Here is a 26,884-nt window from a genome sequence, read left to right as displayed (position 1 = left end):
TGGGATTGTCATAAAGATTTAATAAAAGGACAGGTACAGTTTGTTGACTTTTGGCAAATGTTCCTGATCCAAGTAGAACACACCTTCATGGGTGGTGTGAGGCAGAAGTTCCAAGCACAGTCTCTTGGGTTAGACTGCTCAGAACTGAACCCCAACCTGTTGCTCATGGTTGAGCCTTCATCATGTTACTAAGCCACTCTTGGAGTGTCCATAATGTTAGCTATTGTTATTACTCAAGAACAATCAGCTTTCTCCTTAGTCATTGTCCTGGTTGGTTTACTTTATCAAGGTGACACAAGCTAGAGGTATCTGGGAAGAAGAACCACAGATGTGAAAAAGCTTCCATCAGGCCTATAGACAAGTCTTGATTAATATTTTATTGATTGATGATGTATGTTGGAAGACCTGGACCACTGGTAGTGGTGCCATCCTTGGACAGGTAGGTGGCCCTGAGTTATATAAGAAAGCAGCATGAACAACCCACAGAGAACAAGTCTGTAAGCAGCACTTCCCCATGGCTTCTGTTTCAGTTTCTGCATTGAGGTTTCTGTCTTAAGTTCCTGTACTGACTTCTCTTGGTGATGGCGTGTGGCCTGAGAGTTGTAAGGTGAAATAAATTATTTTCTCCCCACATTGTTTTGGCCATGGTGTTTTATTACAGCTGTAGAAACCTAATTATGACAGTCATTCTCTTCTGCAGTTGCGTTGAACTCTGGGATTAAAGCATTGGTAATGAACATCTTTATGATAAAAGAGCCAAACTACAGTTTGCAGGATAAATCTCCTGCTCCCAAGTGAGGAATTAGCAGTTCCTCAGGTGGCGAGGCTGCACCCTGGAACAGGTGTCATCACTCCATGGAACTCAGATTACTCCTCTCAAGTGGTGACAGCAATGTCAACTTCTCTAGAACTTGAGACAAGGACCAGAGCTGACACAATGACCAACAGACCACTGGCACCTTGAAGACAGACTTAGGGACACTGCTTCCAATGTGGTCATGTCAAGTTAATCTTCTTTCATTGTCCTTTACCACCACTCAGTGATCTCTTTGGTAGGCATGTGGGACAAACGGTGGAGTCTAGTCTTTTGAGCCTATGGCTACTTGACCTTTCCAGGAACTCAGCCCACTTCAGTCAGCTCATTATCTTTCCTTTGATCAGAGATCATCTTTCTGCAGTCTCTGTTTTGTAGTCTATCTTGTCTAGCAGGTTCCAGCCCTAGGATTCTCACCTTCTGTCTGTCTTCTCTACCATCCATCCAGTTAAATGGTAGGGTCTTCAAATTCTTCCACACAAGCATTTCCCACCCCTCTTCTCTTCATTTCAATGTGTCCTGCCTTATTCCAGTCCCTAAAACTGCTGTTTTAAAGACCAGCATACAGATGATCATTTGACGTGTCATCATAATTCTGAAATTATAGGAAAATGCTCCATCTAGAAAGATCTGTCCATGTAGCTATTGCTACACTTGATCTTAGCCAAAAGGCCGAGAAGCGATCATGTAGCTATTGCTATGAGCCCTACTTCACTGCTTATATAATGTTCTCAAACTCTCTCCCATAACACAGGAACACTACATGCATTAGCCACACACCTTCCTCTAATTTTGTGCTTTGTGCTTTTCTATGAATATGCAGTCAGGGTACTCCCTTTAGAATGCATCCTGTTTCCTGATTTTATGCTTTTGTAGAAGTAGGGCTGCCCATTTAATATGTACCCCTGGAATTGCTTCACACATGAGACCCTCTCAGAGTTTTTTGCATGGGATGGCAAATCTTCATCTGTGTCTCCTGTCTGTCCCTCTGCTACTACACCTGATTCTGCACAGTAGAAGGAAACCATATTTAACTTACTCTAGTGTCCCAACAGACAGATCAGAGCTCATACCGAGATCACAGTCATTTCTGTGTTTGTTCATGGTTGGCCTCTCCAATCTTGCCCTGATCTGTACTCAGAATGTATTACACCACCTCTGTAGGATATGATTTGAGGGCAGTAATCTCTGTCATAGACAGTAAAGGTCAGCATGGGGAACAGTTCTTAATGCTGTCCTGGGTCTCTGAACTTGGTGTGACCCACAGACACCTACAAACCATTACTGTACAAAAACACTAAGTCGGTTTTACTTTCGATCCTTATGAGTGATTTAACCACAAATTAGGCATATCTCACAGAAGAGAGATGACAGCCACACTAGGCAGTTTCAGGACAGTGGAAAGATAATTTGCACAGGATAGGCAAAGGTCAAGAAAACCACAACAGGTTCTAGAGAATAACAGAGATGGCACAAGCGAAGACAAAAATAACAAATAGAGGGAAGAAGTTACCAGTAACACAGAAGGGGGTTGCCTCTCAGGGCCAGGGACTGCACTGACCCTCTGTGCTAAGTTCCTCAGACTACATTTTCATTTCCCCATCAAAAATCTGGCTGAAGCCAGTAGACAAGGGAGTGTGGGCGCAAGCCACGCAACTCATCCTCCAGTAGCCTGGGCACAGTGAAGAAGAATGGACCATGTGTGGAACATGTGTCAGTGCCAACCCAGGAAATAGAAACTGCAGAGTAGGAGTGAAAGCCAGTCAAAGAGGGCTTACTCTTCTTCCAGTACCACAGGCATAACGAGAAATGAATATTCAACCTGACAAATAGAAAATAAATAATTTCTCTAGTAAAGATTACCACTCTGGACCAAGGGTCCATAAACTTTGGCCTTTTAAAAAACTGAAACTACCATATCCACACCAAATTCTTGATTCAAAGATGACAACCTGGTCCCTTCTTATCATTTTACTTGATGCTTTATTCCTCTCATATTTTCTTCAAAAGAAGTCTGGATGAAAGGGGGAAAATATCTGACATCATTTTTCATGAAAGTCTTCCCACATAGGAGCCAGCATATGTAATGACTTCTTTACAGCAAGTGGGACAGCTGAGGACGGAAAGTGACAAGAAAGAAATTAACAGTTGGATGGCCTGCTTCTGTGACTGTAACTCTACCAAAATCATTGTCTGTTACCTTCACAAACGAGTGAGCTTCCCCTCTCTAGCCCATTCTTGAACATCTGCTTTCCCAAACACGAGGTAGATGATTAAGCCAAGTAGGTGAACTGCAAACACTACAAAAAAGAAATTCCTCCACCCGAATTCAGCGTCCTGGGAACACAAGACCCAAAATATGTATTTCCTATGAAACTGAATCACTAATTCAGACGACAGTTTCCAGAGGGCTTTCTTGATGAAATTCAGTTTTTAGAAAGTGCCTTGATAATTAGAGAAAAGAACTCCAAAATATGCTCAAAATTTTCTTGATACGAGAGATTTGAAGACCCTCATGACTGACCTATAGAGCTATGTTTGTCTTTATCATTAAAGTGTCACACATATTCTCTGTAGTCCAATCTTGCCTACAACCACCATGCTAAAACTGGCTCTAAGATTCCCCTGTCCATGTTGCAATGTAGGAAAAAGACCTCTGGCTTCAGAGCTATGTCCTCTGGGCAGAAAAGCTCATTCTACCGGATTTTCAGCTTAAGCATTAGGAGATGAGGGTCATAGTATTAATTTCCAAACTGATCTGAGAAGGAAAGGCCAAGCAGGACACATCATGTATAAAATGCCTGCTCTCCAATTCTTCTCTCTGTCTGGTTACTTACAGGAATGAAAATTCAGCCTCAGATGGCTTGGCAAGAAACATTCTCCTGTGGCCCTGTTTGCCATTTCAAATGGAGATTCTAAGTGGCTCACTGATTAGTTCCGAAATGACCTCAACTCTGGTTCATTTGACTCCACAAGTCACGGTCACCCCAAAGTGAAGTGAGCACTCTTTCTGAACCTTTGAATATATTCTTTAGCTATTGCTCTTGCAAATACACGTGGGAGAGTATTTTAAAAATCTGTCTTGGAATTGAAACTACCTGGTTGAGGAAAAAGCCAGCAACAATGGGTACCAGCACAGCCGATGAATGTGCCAATCCTCTTGATGTTCCCATGAGAATGCTGGCATACCTGTGGGCGACAGCAATAGCCCACATTAAATCCAGACACACCCGATAGTGTCTTTCAGCCCTGCTTTATGTGTGAATCCATCCAAAAGGACTTGGGGCATGCATATTCAATGAGAAGCGATTTAACAAGTGCATATTTCACCAATTCACCCTAGGCCCAGCCACAATCCATGCTTACGATTTATTGTTTCCAAACTTTGAGGCTCCCAGAACATTATAGACTGCGTTTTCCCCAGGAAATGTGAACTAAGAATAGATACAAGAATCTTACCTTGGAGCAATGTCTAACGCATTAATATAGACTCCTGCCTGACATAGAGGGCACAGTCCACAGGAAATTGTCAGAAATATAATTGTTGTAATATAGCTGGATTGGATATAGGGCAGAGCCGCAATGAGGGCTGCCGGAGGAGTATTTCCTAGGAAATGTGGAACAGACAAATGCAAGGGTGAGATGCATTCTTTGACTGTTGAATGCTTACATCATGCAAATCCCACATCCCTGTTCCTACCTAAAAGTGTGATGAATTTTCTCACAGTTATGAGCCTAAAATTCTTGCTCAGTAGAAAATCTGCCAGCTGGCCTCCCAGGATACCAAGGACCCAGGCAACAATAAAGGGAAGAGAAGACAGGAACCCATTCTGAGGAGAGAAGACTAGGTAAGGGAGGGAGAAAACGTGTTGGTAATCTCCTAAACATCCTGACATGCTGAAACCATCTCCCCTCCGCCCCGCCCCCAGGAAACCTGGCAACCTCTTAAGTAATACTCCCAGCAAAAGTGCTGTCTATCATTAGTTTTAAATAACAAGTGCGGCGGGGCGGGGGGGGGGGATAGGTGGATTTCAGAGGGGAAACCAGGAAAGGGGATAACATTTGAAATGTAAATAAAGAAAATATCTCATAAAAAAGGAAAAAAAAGGAAAATACTATATCAAGGACTGTTAATTAAAGAAAAATTATGAAAAATATATAAAAAGCATTATAGCAGTAATAATAAATAATGATTCTTTTTTTTAAATCAAGGTATTTTGGGTAATGGGATTCAATGTCCTGCAGATAGAATTACTGTGACAGATGATGCAAACATGAAGAAGGAATGGAGTGAATTTTACTCACGTCTCTGATGTTAACTTTGAATACAGAACTGATGTAGGTTGGAGTGTACATTACAAAGGTGTTAACAAGCCACTGATGGGTCATAGTGCAGAGACACATGGACCAGAGAGGCAGAGATTTGAGCATAGCTTTGATGGGAAGTGGCTGCTTTTCTGAGCTGAACTGAAAAGAAATGCATTGGTCTGAGTAGAAAGATCAACACGAGGCTCAGAGTCTCAGCCACCATTAGGAGCCCAGATGTGGATGCAAGGTTTCTGCAGATGCTAGAGATCTTATATGTACCTGTTGGTTCAGAGAGGATAAAATATATTCCCTTTCTGGGCCACTTATCCATGGGTGAGAGACAGGGTCATCATAAATCAGAATGAACCAGAGAAGGCTGCAGAGCACACCACCAGCTCCTGCAAGCAGAGAGAAAGGAGAGCTCACCAGGGAGCTCATTTCTATCATTTCTAAAGTGGACTTTACATTTTGCAATAATATTAAGTTTGTTTAAATGTTGCAAAGATAGCGCAGAGTTCCCACATACCTTCTGTCCTGATTCCCATGTGTTGATATCACAGTACATCTGTCAGCACTTCCTTGACTCATTACTACTAAACCCTGCACTGTCTTTGTTTTTAATTGGTGTAGTAGTCATTGTATGTAATGTTGGTTCTTAATAATTTCTCTTAAATGTATCACATGTTTTGATCATGTCAGCTTCTTCCTATCCCTTACTTAGTCATTCCTGTCCCTTTCCCTCCTACCATCTACTAATCTCTCTTAGCTGCCTATATGCTTTTATGTACATATATGTATGTTGTGATCCATATATATATATACACATATATACACACACATATATGTGTATGTGTTTGTGTATATATACATATATATGTATGTATACATATATGTTCATGACCAATGTGGATGTTATCACCCATGAATGCATATATATGTTATGACCCATATAAATTTGTATGTACATGTATGTTATGACCCAAGTACGTATGTATATATGCTGGTATGTATGTAAGTATGTATATGTATGTTATAACCTAAGTATGTTTGCATGTATGTAGATAGGTAGACAGATGTGCATTTGTAAAGAATTTTAGTTTCTACAAATGAGAGAAAATATGTGGCTTGTTTTTCCGCATTTAACTTATTTCTCTTAATATGATGATCTCCAGTCCCATCAGTTTTCCAGGAAATAGCATAATTCCATTCTTCTTTCTGGTTGAATAAAATTCCACTGTGTATCTGTATCACATTGTCTTTATCTGCTTTTTGTTTCTAGAAATCTATGCTGGTTCCATCCCTGAGATACTGTAAACAGTGCAGCAATAAATGTGGATGTGTAGGTATCTCTGTGCTGGGCTGTCACAATTTGGGTATATTGAATCTACTTCTTCTCATGTTAGGACATTTTCTAGGCTAAGGCATTGCCTAAGTTCATTGTGAACTCTTCTCAGTTTTCAAACAAGCTGTCTCAACATTTCCTGTTTATTTGTTGTGGGAATGGGGTCACAGGTCTGAGGGATAGCCTAACACTGTCAATGTTTTTCAGTATTAGTCATTTTAATAGGTATATGGAGATGCCCATTGTGATTTTTAATTTTCATATCCCCATGACTAAAGGTTTTTAAATAGGTGTCTGGTCATATATCTGTGTTCTCTGTGTATGCATTTGGTAAAATGTTTCTGTCCATTTTTCAGTTGAGGGTTTTACATTCTCATAGAGTTTTGAAAATTATTTACACATTTTAGAAAAACATCTGATTAAGTGTTTTGTAGATATTTTCTCCTTGAACTAGTCTGCCCTTTTATTGTCTTAACAATGCCATTTGAAGATGACATATTTTTTTTTACTCTGGTGATTTTCAAATTATTGATTTTCTCTATGGCTCATATTTCTGGTGTCATATTTAGGAGGGTTTTTGGTTAATTAAAGAACAAATAAAATTTCCCTGCTTTCTTCTAGAATATTTTTTCTAGGTGTGTGTGTGTGAGAGAGAGAGAGACAGAGACAGAGACAGAGACAGAGAGAGACAGAGAGACAGAGACAGGGAGAGACACAGAGACAGAGAGAGCTGGACGTCTTCCTAGATTGCTCTCCATCCTATTTCCATGACACATGATCTCTGACTCTGGAGCTCACAGATTCGGCTAAGGTGGCCTGATATTTCTTTAAGGTTTTGTTTTCTTTTCTTATTCCCACTCCTTAGAACACTGCTCCACATATCCCAGGCTGGTCTCAAACTCTCCATATAGTACGGAATTACCTTGAATTTTTGATCTTCTTGTCTCTGCCTTCTGAGTACTGAGATTAGAGGTATGCATCACCATGCCCAGTTTTCTGTGGTACTGGGGACTGAACCCATGACTTTATCCTAGGCAAGAACATTACCAACCAGGCTACTTCTCAACCTTATCCAGTCAGGTTTTTCATGGTGCACTTGGGAGCTCTGCTTTTGGGTGCATATGTATCTCAAATTCTTGTCTCTTCTTGTTGAGTTGATAATACAAAGTAATCTTTGTTTGGTATTAATATGTCCACCCAATGATCAGTGGACTAGTATTTTCATGTTTTGTGAACTCTACAGAGTCTTGAGACCTGACAATAACTCATCTCTGTCTCCAGGATACTCACTGTCTGGAAGAGGAGCAGGCTTGTAAATAAAACAAGCTGACGGAGAGTTTGAAAATAAAATGCAAAGCCACTCCAGTGGAAACTGTTGGTGAAGCTGTACTTTCTCAGTTTCTAGCTAAATGAAAGTCTTGGGGCCAATAGTGAAGTTATCCCAAATTACTGTCAGTGTTTGATGTATTCTTTTCTTTGGAAACTTCAAGGCTTGCTAAGGACTCTATCCCTTTGCTATGCTTAACCAAGACAAACCCCATGGCTACATTTACCTCCTCGGATTGTTTTTCTTCTGTCTCTTAGAAAGCACTGCTTTCCAAATCTCCCCCTCCTGCCTACAAGGCACAGTGGCATCCTGATGACTGTGCCTTATGGCAGGAGAGCAGCACTTTATATGAAGCCAGAGGATTTTCACATCTTGGCTAGTATGGTGGTTTGAATATGCTTGGCCCCGGGGAGTAGCACCATTAGGAGATGTGGTCTTATTGGGGTGGGTGTGGCCTTGTTAGAGGAAGTGTGTCACTGTAGGGGTGGGCTTTAAGACCCTTCTCCTGAGGATACTCAGTCTTCTCTTGGATGCCTTGAGTTCAAGATGGGGAACTCTCAGCTTGTTCGATAGCACCACACCTGCCTGGATGGTGCTACGCTTCCCGCCTTGGTAATAATAGACTGAATCTCTGAACCTATAAGCCAGTCCCAATTAAATGTTGTCCTTTGTGAAACTCGTAAGTTTCCTGAGTTGCCTTGGTCATGGTGTCTCTTCACAGCAATGGAAATCCTAAGACAGCTAGCAAAGTAATTCCTTATATTTTAATATTTTGTTTCCCTAACACTTTTATATTTTGACTCTCTTCCTTTAGAAGAGTACACATAGATGCACAAACTTAAAAGCACATTTCTGAATATTTCAGAAACCAGCAAGCAGCTTACCAAAACTATAGAAGACAAAGGGCCACCCAAGGGCTTCACTAATGATGCCACCCACAAGGAGGACAGTAAAGATTCCCAATGTCATTCCTGCAGAGAGACAGAAAGAAAATGATGGGATCCCTGCCTTCCACTAGACAGATAATATAGGCTGGCAGATGAACATGAAGAAGCCACCAAACCACAGAATATGCATATGTAAATGCAAGCCCTTCAGACTAGTTCTTTAATTTCTATACCTCTGGTAAGTCTTCCCCCCCCCCCTTTAAAATTCCCAAGTGACATTCAGGTGACTGTCATACTACCTTTTGTGCTGTCTTATTTTATAGTTATAGGCATTGATTATAGAAATAAAGCACCATGAAGAGCCAAGGTTCTGGTATACTCTCCACTTCTACCCTCTCTACCCTTCTGAAGATAAGCATCACATCAATTTGTTGAACAAGAAACAGTCACTCACCTTCTTTCCTCTGCACTTTTATGCTTTTGTAAATGCACTCACAGGAAGCTGCTTCTCCATACATATGCTAATGACACTGTTTTAATTTCTACAACTTCACAGAGCATCTAATATATAGTAGGCACATTCCCTCCTGGTTCACAGCTTTGCAAATAATTCTAAGCTTTTTATGTTTAGCCAACTTGTCAAGTTCCATATTTATACAGAGTTGTTATTTTAAAATAAACAAGATCATAATGGCCTGAGGGTTTTATGTAACAGGTTTTTTTTTTTCTTTTCTTTTCTTTTTTTTTTTTTTTTGATTTTATTTTTGAATTACGTTATATGTCTGTCTGCAGTGTGTGGCAGGAGTAGACTGTCCATGTGAATGAAATGCCCATGGAGGCAGACAAGGATGCAGATCCCCTAGGGATGCAGTGGAGGCGTGAGTGCTGAGAACAGAACTGGAGTCCTCTGCAAGAGCAGTGCATGCGTTTAACACTGGAGCCACCTCTCCAGTCCCAACATTCATCTTCATTAATCAGTTGCTCTTACAAAGATCTCCATTGCATGGTAGATTTTAACTCTAAACAGGCATCATTACTCATTTCTGAATAGAAACACAATTTGTTTTTGTGACTAAAGTACCAGAGGATGAGCTGCCAGCTCAATGGCTATGTGTGCTTTACATTTTGGTAAATACTGCAAAAGCGCTACGCTGAAAGCTGTTCAACTTAAAGTGACACATAGTTCTTTCCTTCTCCTCTCCTTGATAGTGTCTAATAGCCTCAAAAAATTTAAGGCACTTTTCTTCCAATATAAATGATAAAAAACTCTAATATTTAATTATGTTCTTTTTAGTGGAGTTGAGTCTTTCACTATTTACCAACTTTATCATTTATTGTCTTTTTTTTTTTCTGTTTTTCTCCATTGTTTCCCTTTGCCTCAAGTTACAGACTGTGCATTGTGAATAGTCCCTGTGTAGGGCTTGCTGGCCACAGTTCTTCCGTCCTTAACTTTATTAACAGTGTATTTCACAGTCAGCACTTACAGGCATTTGTGCAATCAGATCTATGGCCTATAGATTTACTCTTTTGCTTGGATTTCTTTTTAACTTACACTGCAAGGTAGAAATAATTGTTAGGATCTTATTTTTTTAATTCATGTTCACTGAAGCATATTGTCCATGCTATCTCATTTAAATGTCAGCAATCAAACTTGGCATTTGATCAAATGCAGTCAGTCACAGTTAAATGAACTGTCCCAGGTTGGCCTTTTAACAACAGGAAAGGCAGCTTTTGAAAGAGAATTCCAAGTTCCAGAGTGAATGGAAAGAAAGGTGGAAGTGAGTACCTTTTCTACCACCAGGTCCACCCAATCAGTCCATTTCACCTAAACCTTTGCCTTTACCTTGATTATAAGGGAAGACAGAGTCCGCTATCCAAGCAAGGTCATGTTCTTTCCTGTCTGCTTGCCTTCACCCAATCTACCTCAAGCCTGGCCTCCTAAGTGAATGTCTTCTTCCTTCTTCACCCTCACCTTCTTCTCTTCTCTTGTCTCCTACCCATCTGCATGCAATACCAATAGCATAGAATCCATGTTGTAAACAAAGCACAAGTTCTGGTGTTCTCTTGCAGAGTAGCAGGCAGAGGGTAAATAACGATAGCATACCACATTTCAAAATCTAAAATAAAGAATTCTGAATAGTTTCACTAAAGAGAAATGGTCAATGCTGGAGGGAATGGCTATGCCTGGATTTGAACATTATTAAGCATTCACATGTACTGAAATATCTCATGGTATAATGTCATATATTATATATATATATATGTATATATATATATAATATATGACATATATGTATATATATATAATATATGACATATATGTATATATATAATATATGATATATAATATATATATATATAATTTTGTGTCAATTCAAAAGATTTAACAGTTAAAATATTTTTCAATATTCTAGAAAATAAAAAGGGAGTAAAACCAAAACAGATACTTATCTCTTTAGAGCCCCCTTCTGTACATTTTGGTATTTCTCTGTGAGGGAAAACTCCCAAAGCCTGGGATCTTGAACATTGAAGAGGCATGCGAAGTGTCATATCCCTGGAGTGCTGGGGTCTGTGACATTGACTGTATCCATCTTTTCCGCCTCATTCTGTATCTTAAGATTGATATCTCAGGGGTCTCTTTAGCATAGGCGTTGATAAGTACTGTACACTGGCTTTTCACCCCTCTTAAAGGGACAGAGTTATCAGCATAGCACTTCTGATTCAATACATGCAAAGGCCTGGGCCTATGCTGCTGCTCATTCTGCCCCAGGTATTCAAGAACCAACCAAACAAACAAACAAACAAACAAAAACAAACAAAAAAAACACCCCAGCAATTATCCAGCTCTTTAGTTGACCTGCTCTACTCTTCCACATGTCCTTCTCATAGAGCTAGCAGGTGTCTTTGGTTCGAGATGCCATCCCTTTGGGGACTTCTTGTTTGTCCTTTGGGGACATTCTAACTTCATTTGTTATAAGCACACCTTTGGTGAGAAGGCTGAGGCAAAAAGACAGAGTATAATTAGGCATCTGAGAACAGATGGCCCTTCCATATGCTAGCCTCCTATCTCCCATTAGATAACTATGTCATTCCCTCCCCCATTTGTGTGTGTGTGTGTGTGTGTGTCCACCTCTCTCCTTTTCTCCCCTCTCTCTGTCTCTCTCTCCCTCCTTTCTCTCCTCTCTCTATTTCACTCCATGTTTTAAAGTAACTCAGAAAGTTGTGCAATGAAGGCACTCAATTTGCTCTGAGAGCCTGCCTGTCTGTTTTCTGAGCTCTGGGCTAAGCTAACACACATTTTTATTATTATTATTATTCCCATCACCTATTAACCTTAAGCATGAGCTACAAGTCTTGTTTGATCTGCTTAGTTCCAAAGCTCTTTGTGTAGCTATAAAATTCCCTTCCAATATGCATCTTTTGTAGCCCCTGAAAGCATATCTGAGCTATGACCCACAGACCACCTATACCCCAGGATAGCTATGAATACAGTCTAACATAAAATCTTAAACTTACTTAAACATTATGAGATAGTCTATGATTGTTTTTCTTTCTCATTTTATTAGCTCTTTGGGAATATCATGCAATTTATTTTGATCATATTTCCCTTCTCCCTAATTTTTCTTAGGTCCATCTGTCCTTCCCAACACACCCAACTGTGCCCTATTATCTTTAAACCATAAGTCCAATTTGTGTGGCCTATGTACTCTTGGATGTGTAGCCTTAGCTAGAGGGTGGTCACCACACCAGGACCACATCCTTAAAGAAAACTTGACTCAGCAACTTAGTTCAGGATGAGACTTCATGTGTTAATCACTCAGTCTTGTTCTCAGGTGTGAACTCTGTAGATGACAATGCAAGGTGACAATGTCAAAGGTTAGACATGCCTACAAGGAACATGCAATGTATTTTGCACTGGAGGCTGGCAGTAGTCCTTTGGGCCCTAGGCTGGTGCTTTTCTAACTTCTGGGTAGAGATCTCCTGTCTTTTAGCCCAGACATCACCATCACAGGAAGTGATATCAGTCCTACTGAGGCAAGAAGGTAGGCTCAGGAGGCTCTGTTGTGATGGACTCTTCCATCAGTTCTCTCTATGCCGCCTTCAAGCAGCCATGTTCCCAATGCTTTTTGAAATCAGAAAAGAATTTCTCCCTGGAGTTCCTCAAGAAAGCCTGTGGGCTTGTGGGCTCCTGAGATATGTGAACTACCCTAAATATGTCAGCTGACTCATTTTGGTCTAGGCCCTATAGATCAGTAAGAGAAGGGCAAGGAAGTTACTGGGTCTTCACTGAACTCATGGCCTTTATTCTGTTTTTTAAAAAATAGTTTGTGCTTTTTGTTTTATGTTTGTTTTGTTGAGTTGAGGGCTTGAAACTCACTGCCTAGCCCAGGCTAGCCTGTGTGGCGATCCTCCTATCTCAGCCTTCTGAGTGTTGACCTTGCATGCATTTGTCATTATATAAGCTTACATTCATGCATTTTATTCCCTGTTGGCTGGGTTAATTCCCCAGCTGCTGTGTCCACAGTCTTATGCTTTTATTCCCTGGTTTGTCTTGTGTTCTAAGATACTCTCACAGTTGGGTAGCTGAGGCAAATTTCTTTTGTCTAAATTGCATAGTCTCTTTCTGTCAGCAAATGTGAACTCTCATGACACACACTTGATACTACTATTCTGGGTTTCCGAGGGGGCTTTCAAGGCCTGCTGTCAGCAGGCTCCTCTAATGTATGTGGCTAACTCATGGTTTTGGACTTGAAGAGTTGGTGATTATCTTTGAACACACACCTTGCCCATAGCATTAGCCTTTTTCTACTCAGTGCTGGCCTTGACAGTGGCCACTGTTAATTTATAGCATATGTTCTCCACTTTCCCTAGTATATTTTAGGGCTCTGCTTCCAGAATGTTTATCATGGGCATATTACGCTAACAGGTCATTTTCAGAGAAAAGTCTCAGGAACTGGCAAGATGGTTCATCCAGAAAAGGAGCTTGCTGTCAAGACAAGCACCTTGATGACATGAGTTTGATTCCTAAAACCCACAAGGTAAACGAGAAAATTAACTCTTAGAAGTTGTTCTTTGACTTCCAACTGTATGCTGTGACATGTATATACAGTAAGTAAATAAGGGTAATAAAACCTTTTTAAAGGGAAGATATTCTCAGAAAAATTTAGAGCAATTCCAAAAATCATTAAGTTGAATCCATATGTCAGATGGAATGAGAATATAAATTTGATATGATTGTCAAGAATTAATGTATAAAAATGAAACCCTACAGATTCATTAAAAACATGGATAATTGCTTTTACAACATCACCATGAGTGAGTAGAAACTTCAAATTCCACAAAAGAATAGTGATCAATTTAGCAACATAAAGACATTTTTAAAAGTGAGAAGTCATATTACAAGCAATGGTATGCCGCAAATCATAACATGGGGAAAAATAAATCACATCACAAACAAAGGATTGGTTTCCTTAATTTATATAAACACTTCTTAGAATCAGCAAAAGGACTGTTCAACAGAAAAAGTGTTTCGGAGCCCAGTAGGAAGCACTAGGATGACAAATACCCATCTAGACAACACTCTTTACCTGACAAGGCAATGGTGCAGAGTCGGCTGCGCTCATTCGGAGGAGCCCATTTCTGCCAGAGTGCAAACTGTCCCCCATATCCAATGCCCTGAAATAAAAAATAATTAGATATGTTGATGTAGTACTATGTAGAAATATTCAGCTCAGAGTTTGAAAATACTCAATATCTAAGGCTGACTGTGGTGACACACATCTTTAAGTCCAACACTCAACAGGCAGAGGCAGATAGGTGGTGGATCTCTGTGAGTTAGAGGCCAGCCTGGTTTACATTTAGGAGGAGGAGGAAGAGGAAGAAGACAAGTAGAAAGAGGTGGAGGAAGAAAAAAGAGGAAGAAGAGGAAGAGGAGGAGGAGGTGGAAGAAGAAGGGGAAGAAGAAGGAGAAGAGGAAGAGGAAGAAGAAGAAGAGGAGGAGGAGGAAGAAGAAGAAGACGAAAGGAAATACTTGAGATACTTGGTACCTGCATTAAGCCCTGAACTGCTCGAGTTGCCAGGAGAAAAACTAGTCCAAGATTGGCAGCCAGTGGGATGCAGAGAGTGAGCAATGAAGTTCCAAGCAGAGCAATTCCAACCACTTTCTTTGTTCCTATTTTCCCTGCCAAGTATCCTCCAGGACCTTGCATCAGCATCATGCCATACTGGACAGAGCTGAAGATGATTCCTTGAGTTTGAGGACTCCAGTTATACACAGGGGCCTTTAGGAAACATAAAATGCCTCTGTGAGCCACACACTGGAAAGTAATTACCTTCTCTAAGAAGACCCCTTAGATCCACATTTTTCTCAATTAAAAATTTTGAACACAGCCGGGCCTGGTTGCTATTCAAAAGGCTGAGGGTGGAGGAGCACAAATTCAAGGCTGGCCTGGGCTGCAAAGTGAGCTCAAGGCCTGCTGGGACAGCTTAATGAGGCTCTTTCAGAAAAAAAATGGAATGAACAGAAGAGAAAAGGGAGAGGGCTGGAAAGCAGCTCAGTTATAAAGCAACTGGTCTAAAATGTGGAAGGCCCTGGCTTCTCCTCCCAGAACTGTCGAAAGGGCTTTTGAAGGTATAAACTCTAGAAAAATAAATATAAAGAGCAAATAGCAAAAATTTGAGTCCAGAGGCTGAAGAGATGGCTCAGTTGGTAAAGTGCTTGCTGTGCAAGCCTTAAGAGCTTAGTTCCCACATAAAAAACCCAGAACCCACATAAAAAGCCCACCACTGTGGCTTGTAATCCAATCACTGAGGAAGCAGAAACGGGAATTCTTGGGACCCACTGGGCAGTTAGCACAACCTAACATTCAAACCTTGGGTCCCACATGCACACACACAGGCACACACACATACGCGACTGGGAAAACAAACAAATTTTGCTTTGTCTACCTTTATAGAAAGATGCTTTGAGGCTTCATGCTGATCACCACTTAAACCAGCAGGAAGCTGTTCAGTAGAGCTATTGAGGTAGGGTGGGTGGTCGGTGTTGTTGACCATGGCTACCATGGTGATGCTTACGATAGAATTCTGTGCCATCAGTGTGAAGTTGCAGAAATGTGTGACGAAGGCGATTCCATAGCGCATGGAACATAAACTGGGGACTGGAAACAAGACATCACATCATGGCTTGCTTTATTGAGCTAGCATTAGTTTTTCACAAGATATAACAGAAAGCTTGACTTTCTTGAGAGGTGGAGGCAGGAGGATCAGGAGTTTGGTCATGGTTGGCTGCTGTTTGAGGCTAGTTAACATGACCTATCTCAAAAAAAGAAACATAATGTAGAAAGTCACTACTGACTGCCGCCACCTAAAGACTTAAGTGACACTTCTGATGCTGCTGCTGTGAGCAAAAGGAGATTCAAAGGCAGCAGATGATTGAATTGATCCAAGCAACATCTGATACTACAGATATACAGAGCCTGTGTCCACTGGGGCTATCTCTCCTTCCTGTAATTTTGTCTGTCCCATACCTAAATCATTCAGTTTTAGAGCCGATGAGATGATTCACGGTAAATGTAAAATGTACATTAAATGATAAACATATATAATTATACAATGCATAATACCTTATATGTAAGTTACATGCATATGTACATATATAGTATGTATAACTAGTAATATGCCACAGATGTTTATCTTACATATCACAAATATAATTTTTGTTACATATCATGCCTAATGCATGCAAATAAAGTATAAAGTTTGAGGCAGACAATTTTACTTACCCTCAGGCATTGAGGACAAACTTTCATTTGAAATGTAATAATTTTTTTTAAAAAGAAATCAAGTTTAATATTAAAGTTCTAGAAAGATTTCCTCACTAGGGATTTTGGGTCCCATCAAGTGCTGAGAACCTGTAGTGAAGCTGTCGTGGAAAAAGAAGCTAGCACAGCAGTGAAGTGATATCCTCTTCCCCCTTTCCCAGAGCTTGGCTGCGATGTCCAAAGAACAGAAAACACAGGGAACACATGCATTTGTGAGTGAAGTGAGAGACTGGCCCAGAAACGGGCCTCTGAGGAGTTCTGGCTAATAGCTGAAAGCTTCCTTCTACTGCTCCTAAGAAAGTCCTGCAGCACTGCACTGGGCAGCTGTCCTGACAGTACACATTAGATAGAACAGCTTGATAATAGGGAAATCATACGACTGCAGGAAGCTGTGTTCACCTGGCCACAGGTATTCATACAGATGTACTTCAGCTGAGAGCACTTTTGTTCTCTCTCTCTGTCTCTCTGTCTCTCTCTCTCTGTCTCTCTCTCTCTCTCTCTCTCCAAACCCCAAGAAGTAGATTAGGTAGCAACTGTGGTAAATAAGCTGAGTATTCAGAACTCAGCATCTCCTCAGGGTGTCACAGAGAGCTCCCAGTGTTCTCCATGGATACTTCAGCAGACCAAATTAATGACTGTCTCCCAGGGAAGCCTAGGTCTACCCAGCTCATCCTGTGCCTGAACAAGTCAGTGGATTCCCTTCAGGGAACTGGACCAGAGTTGGACTGGCCACTCTCCTAAGCCATGCTGGCCAGCTTAGACGTGTGCCTTCAGTTCTTACTGAGCACACACTTGCTGCAGCACACAGCTGGTAAAGCTCGTGATCTGGGGAGGAGAACAACAGAGAGAGCGGAACGGTAAGTCTGTCTTAGAGAGTGTCAGGGCTGTGCAGAAAGTAAAACAAGAAGAAGTCCAGTCCCAGGGACATGCCTGGGAGCTGGTTATGTGGGTGTCTGAGGGGAAAGCACACTCCACAAGGTGGAAATGCCCTGAAGTAGAAAGAGATTGCCTGGAGTGACTGCCAACACCAGGTGAATATGACAAGCAGAGGAAGCCAAAAGTAGAACCTGGTCTTGAAGGTCTCATGTGCTGCCGGAAGCACTGTGGCTTTTATTCTGAATAGGGTGAGGGACACTAGAGGGGTTTGTGCAAGAGTGAGACAGGATGAGACTCAGAAAAGAAATGAAGCCAAGCTGCTGGAGGCCCTGTCCGCATCTCCTTCCATATGATAGTGAGGTGGTAAAGACAGTTATTTCAGGCTATTGACTTTAAGGTGATATGCCTGTAGGGATCACTGAGTGACAAAGACAGAGCCAGGAAGACCATGGGCTTGAGACTAGCCTGGGCTATCTCAAAGGTAAGTAAACGTGGAAGGTGGACCTGCTGGAATGCACCAAGTAGGTCTTAAGTGTAACACTCTATTCCTGTCCTTCCTCCAGACCGTCATCCCTTCTGCTTTCACATCATCAGAATTCCATCAAAGGAAGGAGGAGAAAGGAGCCAGAGGTGCATGGGGAGCAAGGGGTGGGGCGGGGGCAGGGTAGAGAGGAGGAAGGTGAGTGAAGTGTCATGACATGGAGGGAAATGCCGCAGTGAGACCCATTCACTGGTCTAACTTGGTGCTAACTCTAAAGAATTAATAATATTTGAAAAGAATAAGGTTTTATTAATCTTATAAAGCAATACTGAAAAAAAGATAGCTTAGCAAGTTAAAATATAGCAAATACAGTACAGAATTGTATAAAAATCGTGTAGAATAGATGCAGTGATATTATATTTGGTAAATTAAGCTTACAAAAATTCTTTGATTTAGGATATTTATGTAATTTGTTACATTAATTAAGCTACACAATTATGTTTGCATTATTGCAAGCAAATATTAAAGGAATGGGACATGAGGCTGTCTGCCAACAGCGTTGTTAACAATTGTGAAGAGTAAATTCATATGGATAAAAATGAGAAAGTAACTGTGAAAAACTATTCTTCTAAGAGTGTTTTTCCTGCCTTCACATAACTGTGAAGTATGCATTAATGTTAGTGTGTTTCAAAAAGAATCAAAACTGTAAAGATGATTAATCCATTGTTTTATATAAATACATTACAGAAAAGAGTGCACCATAAAGCCAGTGAGTGAGCAGCTGTGCACAGTTTACCTTTCAGGGCAGGGGTCTTCTTGTTCACTGGCGTACCTAGGACGAACTCACTCTGCTCACTTGTAGGGCTCATCTCTACCACTGTGGCCATTGTGGTTTTTTTCCTTTCTGGGTAATTAGCGTTTCTCAGAAAAAATAGAAAAGAAAAGAACCGACATGAAATTACCCTTCAGTTGAGCTGTATTTAGAGAGAGAGACAGAGAGAGACAGAGACAGAGAGACAGACACAGAGACAAAGACAGAGAGAGAGACAGAGTTAGAGAGAGACAAGAGACAAAGAGACAGAGAGAGACAGAGAGAGACAGAGAGACCCTAATATGGGAAAGCATTAGAAGAGACAGAGTATCATAGCAGTAGGAGTGGGACTTCAATTCTAGACAATAAAGGGGGCTTTCAAGTTGGTGAACACTGCATGATCTAGTTTGCCTTGGCATATGGACCAGAAGTCAGGAAGGCAAGCTTAGTGTAACTCAATGTTGTCAGTTAGGGGTAGGGGGCAGGGCTGGATTTGATCACAGCTGTAAATGAGAGGGGGACTGAAGACCACAGCACAGTGCAGCATATTTTCTTATCAACTCTTCGTCCTAGAGACCTAGAGGAGAGAGAGAGAGAGAGAGAGAGAGAGAGAGAGAGAGAGAGAGAGAGAGAATGCACAAGCTAGATGATCTGTGGTCTAACAGGACAATATATAATCCATAGGTGTTAGTTAAAAGAAAATGCATTTGAGACCTTTGAAGAGTTGGTACCAAGCAGTCAAAAACCAGGCTCATTCCATCTACCTGGGGAGCAAGGTGGGGTGCAGCTGGCTACTATCTCCCACTTCAATACAATAGGCATCCTGCCACTATGGCCTGGAACTACTTATCACTGGATTTATCAGAGTCACTACAGAATGCTTGAAGAGCTCTGGCTTGGGAGCTAGGCTCTCCCCAGTTCCAATACAGGTTCATATTGATCTACTTTGCTACAGGAACAAATCTAAATGCCTGTTTCTCTGTCTGCTGTTAATAGCAAAGTCCTGAAAGATGTTGCATTCTACTGCCCTGGAGGACTCCCATGCTGCTACCCCATATAATTCACCATGGATGTCAAAGAGAAGCAAGTCTGCATAAACAGGCCATGCAATTCAGATCCCATATTGGTATTTTCTAGAAGTTGATGCTATGTCTGTAGAGTTTATTGAACAACTAATAGACCTCGTCTTCTCCATGTGTGCTCATTGCTATGGTACAATAGTAAGGTCTCTAGGCCAAAGGAAACCACCATGTAGAACACTGTGTAGAACTGGGAGATGTGTAAAATGTCCAGTGCTCAATCTTACTAGTGGACTAGTTCAAGAAAAACCTTTTGTTCAGGCTATGAATAATCTGACTTATCCTATGTGATAAGTAGTGTCACTGAACAGCCCTGCTATTGCCCTGCTTGCCCTCTCCTGTTATGGTAGCCTGCTTTGGATGACAAGCAGTAATCGGTATTCCCCAGATGTGCTATGGAAACTGAGCAATGCAGGAATGCTCCCTTTTAACTCGGAATAATTGTTTTGAGAATTTATGCATATTGTACATATTTGTGATTTGGTCCTTTGTTGTCACTGAACAGTTATATTACATTTTGTACAACCATTTTTCCTTGGATGACCAACTGTAATATTCATAGATTTTTGAACATTACAATGAGGCCCCTATAGATACCCATGTCCAGGTCTCTGTATAGCTGTGCATTTTTTACTTCCTTTAGACAAATACCAAATACAGAATGTCTGTGTTGTGCAACAAGTACATATCTATCTTCATAGGAATTTAGCCCACTGCTTTCCAATTTGACTGTGCCATTTTACATGATCAGCAACAGTGTTTGAGGCATCCACACAATCAGTTGGTATGTCCAGCCTTTGAAATGTGAGGCATTCCAGAAGGCAGCTGGTGTGTTTCGTCTTGGCTTTAGTTACACTTCTCTAGAGAAGAAGGCCATCTTTTCGTGGCGTTATTTGCTATCGATATATCTTCCTTAAGAAACTGACTCTGGGCTGGAGAGATGGCTCAGTGTTTAAGAACACTGGATGTTCTTCCAGAGGTGCCGAGTTCAATTCCCAGCAACCACTTGGTGGCTCAGAACCATCTGTAATGGGATCCAATGCCCTCTTCTGGTGTATCTGAAGACAGCTATAGTGTAATCATGTCCATAAAATAAATAAATCTTTAAAAAAATGTAAGGAACTGACTCTTCTCAACATTGGACATTCTAATTCTATGATGTACCATACCATTTTAAAAGTCAGCTTTTGGTGGGCTGCCATTATGGTTTAGTGGACATGTGTGTTTGCCACCAAGACTGATGACCTGAGTTTGATCCCCAAGACCCACAGGAAGTAATGAGAAAAGTGACTCCCCCAAGCTGTGTCTCAAGTATATTCCCCCCCACACACACACACACTCGCTCACGTGCGCGCGCACACACACACAAATATGGTAAAAGGCTTAAGATTGGCCTTTGATTTCTAGAGAAAGTGCTTGGCTTCCCCACTAAAAAACTGGGAAATATTTTCCTAAGAGACAAAGGTAAGGGCACCTGAAACTAATGGTGACGCAGCTTGGTTGTCCCAGGCTGAACACGGTCTACCCTATTTTCATGAGCGGTGTTCCCATGAGTTAAATAGCGACACCCAGTGCTGTGATCTTTTGTCAGTAAATGTAGCTGTGAGAGTAGATTCCCAGTTTTAGAACTCTATGATTACGTTTTTCCCACTGCCCTCAGCCACCCACCATCTTCTGATGACCTCGGCAACTGTCAACAATGGTCTCCCTTCCCCATTTCTTCTTCTAAATGTTCATTTTCTTTTGGCTAATGTGGTGGGTCAAACTCAGGCCCTCATATATGTTATACAAGCATTGTATCTCAGCAGTGCACCCCAGCCATTTGTTTTGCATGTACATGCATGTGGAGGAGCCATGTTTACATGAGGATGGATGTGTATACTCATGTATGTGATGGCAAAGTTGGGGGTCTTCCTCACTTACTTTCCACTGTATTTTTTGTGACTGGATCTCTCACTGAACCTAAAATTCAAGACTGTTTGGGCAGGGAGCTCCTGGGATCCACATTCCTCTCTAGATTATAGCCAAATGCCACAGAACCCAGCTTTCTTCGTGGGTGCTGGAAAGTTAAGTAAGGTCTTTACACTCTACAGGAAGCACTCTATTCCTGAGCCACCTCTCCAGTCCCCTCTCAGACATTTTAATTTGGTTAAGGTTCATATCACCTCATTGGTTTTCTTAATCTAGTATTCTTGCATAAGAGTAACCTTATTTTCTCTTATGCTATAGTTCTGTCTCCTAATTTATCTGGATGAGAATCTGGGCAATGAATGAATTTGATTATGAAAGGCTGCACTTCTTCAGAAAACCGTGGTAGTCACATGGCTGAAGCATAGCTGACTAAGGAATAGATCAATACTTTCTGTGGGACAGGGCATACATCTTCGCAATGTCAGTGAGAGTTCCTGGAAGGCACCTGAGTCTACAAAGACTGATTCACTGGTTAGAACTGTAATAGTGTGGACAAGATGAAATAGTACAAGTTCAGAGGCCAGTTATCTTAATTTGGGATAGACTTAGCCACTTCAACAACCATTTCTTGCCCACCTCTACTTAGTGTCAGGACTAACATTCCATGACTGATAAATAACCTTTTGAAATCTATTGATTTTTAAAGAGGATGATGATGACGACGACTACTGCTAACAACTGCTACTGATTCTGATTCTGATTCTGATTCTGATTCTGATTCTGATTCTGATTCTGATTCTGATACTGATACTGATACTGATACTGATACTGATACTATTAGCTTATACCAATTCAAAGTCTAGGAATTTTATCAGGTAGCATCTGAGGCCTACAGAAAAACTTCCCCATCTTGCAGTGTCTGCCTCTCTATGTAGACTCTAGTGTATTTTAAACTTGCCTTGATTTATGACTTCTGTCATTCTATAAAACTATAAAATTCATGAGACGGCTCCCAGATTGGGACATGGCCATCTGGCATAACCTAAATCTCTGTTCCCAGACCATGGTCTCTCAGATAAGGCTCCAGTATAATGTCATGTTTGCTGTAAGGTAAGAGCTGTGTGCTTTTTATATTGATGATGTAATAGGCAAAGAAGTGATTGCTAACACCATTTTATCTAGAGTGGTTTTCACAATACTCACACTGTCCTTCATGTCCCCAGCAGCTGTCAGACTAACAAGAGTAGTTACAACCACTGCTGTAGACTCAGGACCCAGGCAAGGCCATGGACCTCAGAAAACTCACTGACTCTCTTCTCCTAGGCCGTTGAGTTCATTAGCAAAAGAACTGATGTTTGTTCATGAGACACTTTGACTCTCCCCTTACCTTTCTCTCTCTGTCTGTCTCTCTGTCTCTGTCTCTCTCTCTTTCAATTTTTTTTTTAAATAAAAAGTTCTGTTGGGTATGGTAGATCTACCTCCCTTGATTCTCTGGACAAGTCACTTCTACACACATACATGATTTTATGTGACTACATAAAAGTTTTAAAAACATTCCTTTATAGCATGTGTTTCTTGGATCTGTCTCCACAGCTGCCATTGTCTCCACCAATTCCTATGGTGACCTAGCACAAACTCTTCAGCTTCCAGTCTCTCCTCTCCCTCTCCTTGCCCACTGTCTCTGTATGCTCATCCCTTTCCCCTCCCTCTTGGACCCTCTTTTCCCCTCCCTTTCCCCTCCCACTCTTTCTCTGTCCTCCCTTATCTTCTTCCCCTTCTCTCCCCCCTCCCCTTCCCCCTTCCCTTTGCCTCTCCCTCCATTTTTCTGTCTTCCTCACTCTTTCTTCCCCCCATTGCCTTTGTAGACATAGGTTTTTACATTGTATGAACATTTTTTAAATTTTGTCAGCAGGAAAACATTTAAAGTTGGAGGAGGGACGTATAGCAACCATCAGCTGGTATTCAAGGACAGTGCAGATCTTTGGCTACCCAATGAAAGTAAGTGACTTACCAACTTAGTGCCTGAGGTAGGCCTTCCTGTGTTTCCTCTGGACAGGCTTCTCTTACCTCTTGCCAGACCACTCAGTATTCTGTGTCACTCCATGACTCGAATTATTAATCATTAATGACAGGCTGAAGCACCCCCTGCTTTCAGCTGTGAGCTTCACAGCCTTCCCTCCTTATCCAGTGTCTTGCCAGCACCCCAGAAGGATCTACTGGGTCTGACACCTGCAGGCAGTCGTTGGCCACATTTCCTTGCAGTGTTTCTAAAGACTTTTCCTTTTTCTGGTTTGAAATGGGATAAGTTACAAATTAAACACATTTTGTACTTTACCCCCCTTTTTTTTTTTTGGTCTGGTCTTTAATTTTCTTTTCCTTCTTTGAACTATGTGGGCCATAATCTTATTTAGTAACGTTGTTAACCAAATCAAAAGGACAAAACCCACAAGCTTCTCTCATAAATTCAGTATTTATTCCCCATGATTTTTTTCCTGTCTTAATTACTTCTATGTTTCTTGATAAACTACATAAAAACAATGCTCGTACTTACATCTCAATTTGTACACATGTTACCATGTACAATGGCAAGTTTTCTAACTCACTTAAGTAACTGCTTAAAACTTTTATACATGCACATGATGCATTGTGATCAGACCTTACTCATTTTTGCCAACAAATTCCTCCCATTCCCCACTGTCACTTTTCCCTCTCAAGTTCATGCTGCTTCACTCCTCCTCCTCCTCCTCCTCCTCCTCCTCCTCCTCTGTACTGAGTCACTTAGTGTTGTCTGTGTGTTCATGGGTGTTGAACTATCTAATGGAATATGGATAGCATCTTAGAATCTGAATCCCTGAAGAAAACTGATGCTCTCGCCGGCTAGCAGTCATAAATTGCTCCTTGGCCATGGGTCAGACTTCATGAGCTCCCGCCCTGACTGTGGTGAGTTTTTGGCTGACTGGACCTTGCTTAGGTCTTGTGTTTACAGCCACAGCTGCTGTGAGCAACAGCGCTGTCTTGTCTGGCAAATAAGGTTTTGCAGTAGATGTCCACTACCATTGGTGCTTAAGATGCCTCTTCTACAATGCTTCCTGAGCCTATGATCAAGAACGTGACACAGATGCCCTTTTAAAGCTGATCATACCACAGTCTCTTATTCCCTAGATTTTGACAAGCCGTGGGTCTTTGTATTAATCACCTTATACTATAAAAAGAAGCTTCCCTGATGAGGGCTGAGAAATGCACCAAACTGTTAATTTTGTAGTTTGATTTTTCTTTATGGTTGAATAATCTTCCATGCATCATTACACATTTATCAGGTGATAAGAAATTTTAAGCCTTTTCATTTCCTGGTGATTGTGAACAGAGAAGCAATAAACATGAATGAGTAAATAAATTTACAGTAGAACATAGAGTCTGTTGAGAATATTCTCAGGAAGTGTCCTGGCTTGATCATATGGTAGTCCTATATGTCTAGCTTTTTGAGGTACCTCCACATTGATTTCCAACAAAGGGGCTGAGCTCAGAACACCCACACCAGCACACCAGAGGCCAAGCTTGCTCATTTCTTTAGAAGATCCTGCCAATAGCTTGGAAGTAGACAACAGATTCACTGCCTTCCAAGCTCGTGAAGAAGGAGTTTGTCCTTGTCTCAAAGGTGAGGTGGTACTTCAAACCCACTGTTTCCTATAGGTAACAAACAAACAAACAAACAAACAAACAAAACAAAAAACAAAAAAACTCTACCTCTCCAGAGGCCCCTAGGCTTGTGACTCAGCCTGAGCACTGATGTCAAACTCATTTACAGAAAGGAATCTGGGTTCTGTGTGCACTGAGCTCTTCTGGTAGCTCATCTTCACTGTGGCTTTAAGTCCTGTCCTGCTTTATGCTCTCAAGGCATCTCCTTTGGTTTTGTGTTTGTATGAGTACTGTAAGAGGACAAACCACTTCTCCATAGCGGGAAGCCCTGACTGGAGCTCCTGACTGGAGCTGTTGGATCTGTCATTGAGGTTTATAATTTGAGAAGTCTGGGCTTTGGGGACTGAGGATTTTCTTAAGCATATGTAGTATACGATCTCCATAGTATACAATCTTTCACTGTCTGTAAGAGAAAGAAGTACAGACACAGCTCATATACACATCTGAAATTTAAAGGTAGAAAGGTCTAAGTTCATTATGGAGTCTTATGAGTTTTTCCTCCTGTGTCAATTATTTTTCCCTGAGTCATTTTTAAAGAACTCTGAACTCTGGGATAAATAATCAACAACTTTAGAATTCACGTATTTCTAATTCTAAATTAACCAAGTTGGAATATGTGGCTTAGTTTTATAATTTAATTTTTAACTTTATTTTAAAATGTTCATGGTTTTAACCATGTGAAATTAGAGCTTAACGTTTTACTTGGTTTGACTTCATAAACAAAAAGACCCAACATGCTTCTACACTGAAAAAAAAAAATCCAATTTTGCCTCACCTGTACAATTAGTTTTTAAACATTTGAGTGTGAATTGAAATATTTCTTTGACTTAGATCATTTTACTCACCTTTTAGAGATTACACCTTTTCCTCTCTGATGAGCTGGAAACTACTTTGTGTTGACATGAGAATCTTCGGAGCGAATAGAGTGCACACATCCTCACTTTGATTTGAATATCCAAGGAATGCTTTCCTTAAGTGTGTGAACAATTGTCCTTAATAATTATCTGTAGGATGGCTCCATGTCGGACCAACATCTCAGAGGAAATCAGTGCCCAGTTGAGGCAATCACAGAAGCCTGTTATCTCTAGGCTGGAGGCCAAGCCCTGATAGAGGAAGGACAATTTCTGTGTACTCTCTGCCTAAACCTCACAAAGTCCAGCATGGATCAGATGGAGTACGCTGAAGCTTGACACCACAGAGGCTTGGCTCAGTGGCAGTGGGCATTCCCTGGAACCTCAGAATCTAAGCTGTGAACCCAAATGCTGTGCCATCTCTACTCAGCATCAAAGTCCTTATTAGAATTTCTGGCAAAGGTTTTTGCCTCCATCCCTGGTCAGGCTAAACTCTTATTTTGCCTCTTGTTCTCCATGACAAATCGGGTCATGGACATGAGTCATAAGTCTAATATCCAGTCATGTACTGGTGCTATACTGCTCCTAGTGGGAGGTCTTCTCTGTTATTTTGTTTCCTATTAACTGAGCAAAAGGATGTCTGTATTTTCTGTTACAGTCCCATGTTCAATCTTGTGC

At 41.1% G+C, this 26,884-nt stretch overlaps 1 protein-coding gene across 6 annotated transcripts; it reads right to left on the bottom strand.

The window, feature by feature from the left end:
- Positions 1–26,450, bottom strand: Slc17a3 (solute carrier family 17 member 3). Of its 6 annotated transcripts, none has more exons than XM_021179865.2 (14): positions 26,201–26,448; positions 25,148–25,758; positions 18,655–18,779; positions 15,627–15,838; positions 14,726–14,959; positions 14,267–14,354; positions 8,676–8,762; positions 5,402–5,520; positions 5,120–5,281; positions 4,515–4,644; positions 4,274–4,421; positions 3,913–4,003; positions 3,015–3,151; positions 1–2,927 (listed from the first exon to the last, which is right to left on the bottom strand). In XM_021179865.2, the coding sequence occupies exons 2-13, from the start codon at positions 25,153–25,155 to the stop codon at positions 3,017–3,019; spliced, it is 1,539 nt and encodes a 512-aa protein (XP_021035524.1). In that variant the 5' UTR covers positions 25,156–25,758; positions 26,201–26,448; the 3' UTR covers positions 1–2,927; positions 3,015–3,016. The 6 variants fall into 6 exon arrangements, with proteins under 6 accessions (XP_021035524.1, XP_021035523.1, XP_029324479.1 ...); XM_021179864.2 differs by having other exon boundaries at positions 25,148–25,343; XM_029468619.1 differs by lacking the exon at positions 14,726–14,959 and having other exon boundaries at positions 25,148–25,343; positions 26,201–26,450.
- Between the last annotated feature and the right edge of the window lie 434 nt (positions 26,451–26,884).

The sequence above is a fragment of the Mus caroli genome, chromosome 13, assembly GCF_900094665.2.
Source record: "Mus caroli chromosome 13, CAROLI_EIJ_v1.1, whole genome shotgun sequence".
Taxonomy (NCBI): Eukaryota; Metazoa; Chordata; class Mammalia; order Rodentia; family Muridae; genus Mus; species Mus caroli.
This window is presented reverse-complemented; position numbering and strand designations above follow the sequence as displayed.

Bases quoted from the DNA above. Each gene is read 5' to 3' on its own strand.
- Slc17a3 (XM_021179865.2), bottom strand. The intron at 4,422-4,514 runs GTAGGAACAGGG...CACATTTCCTAG, and splicing joins AAAATTCATCACACTTTTAG to GAAATACTCCTCCGGCAGCC. The intron at 3,152-3,912 runs GTAGTTTCAATT...TTGTGTTCCCAG, and splicing joins CTGGCTTTTTCCTCAACCAG to GACGCTGAATTCGGGTGGAG.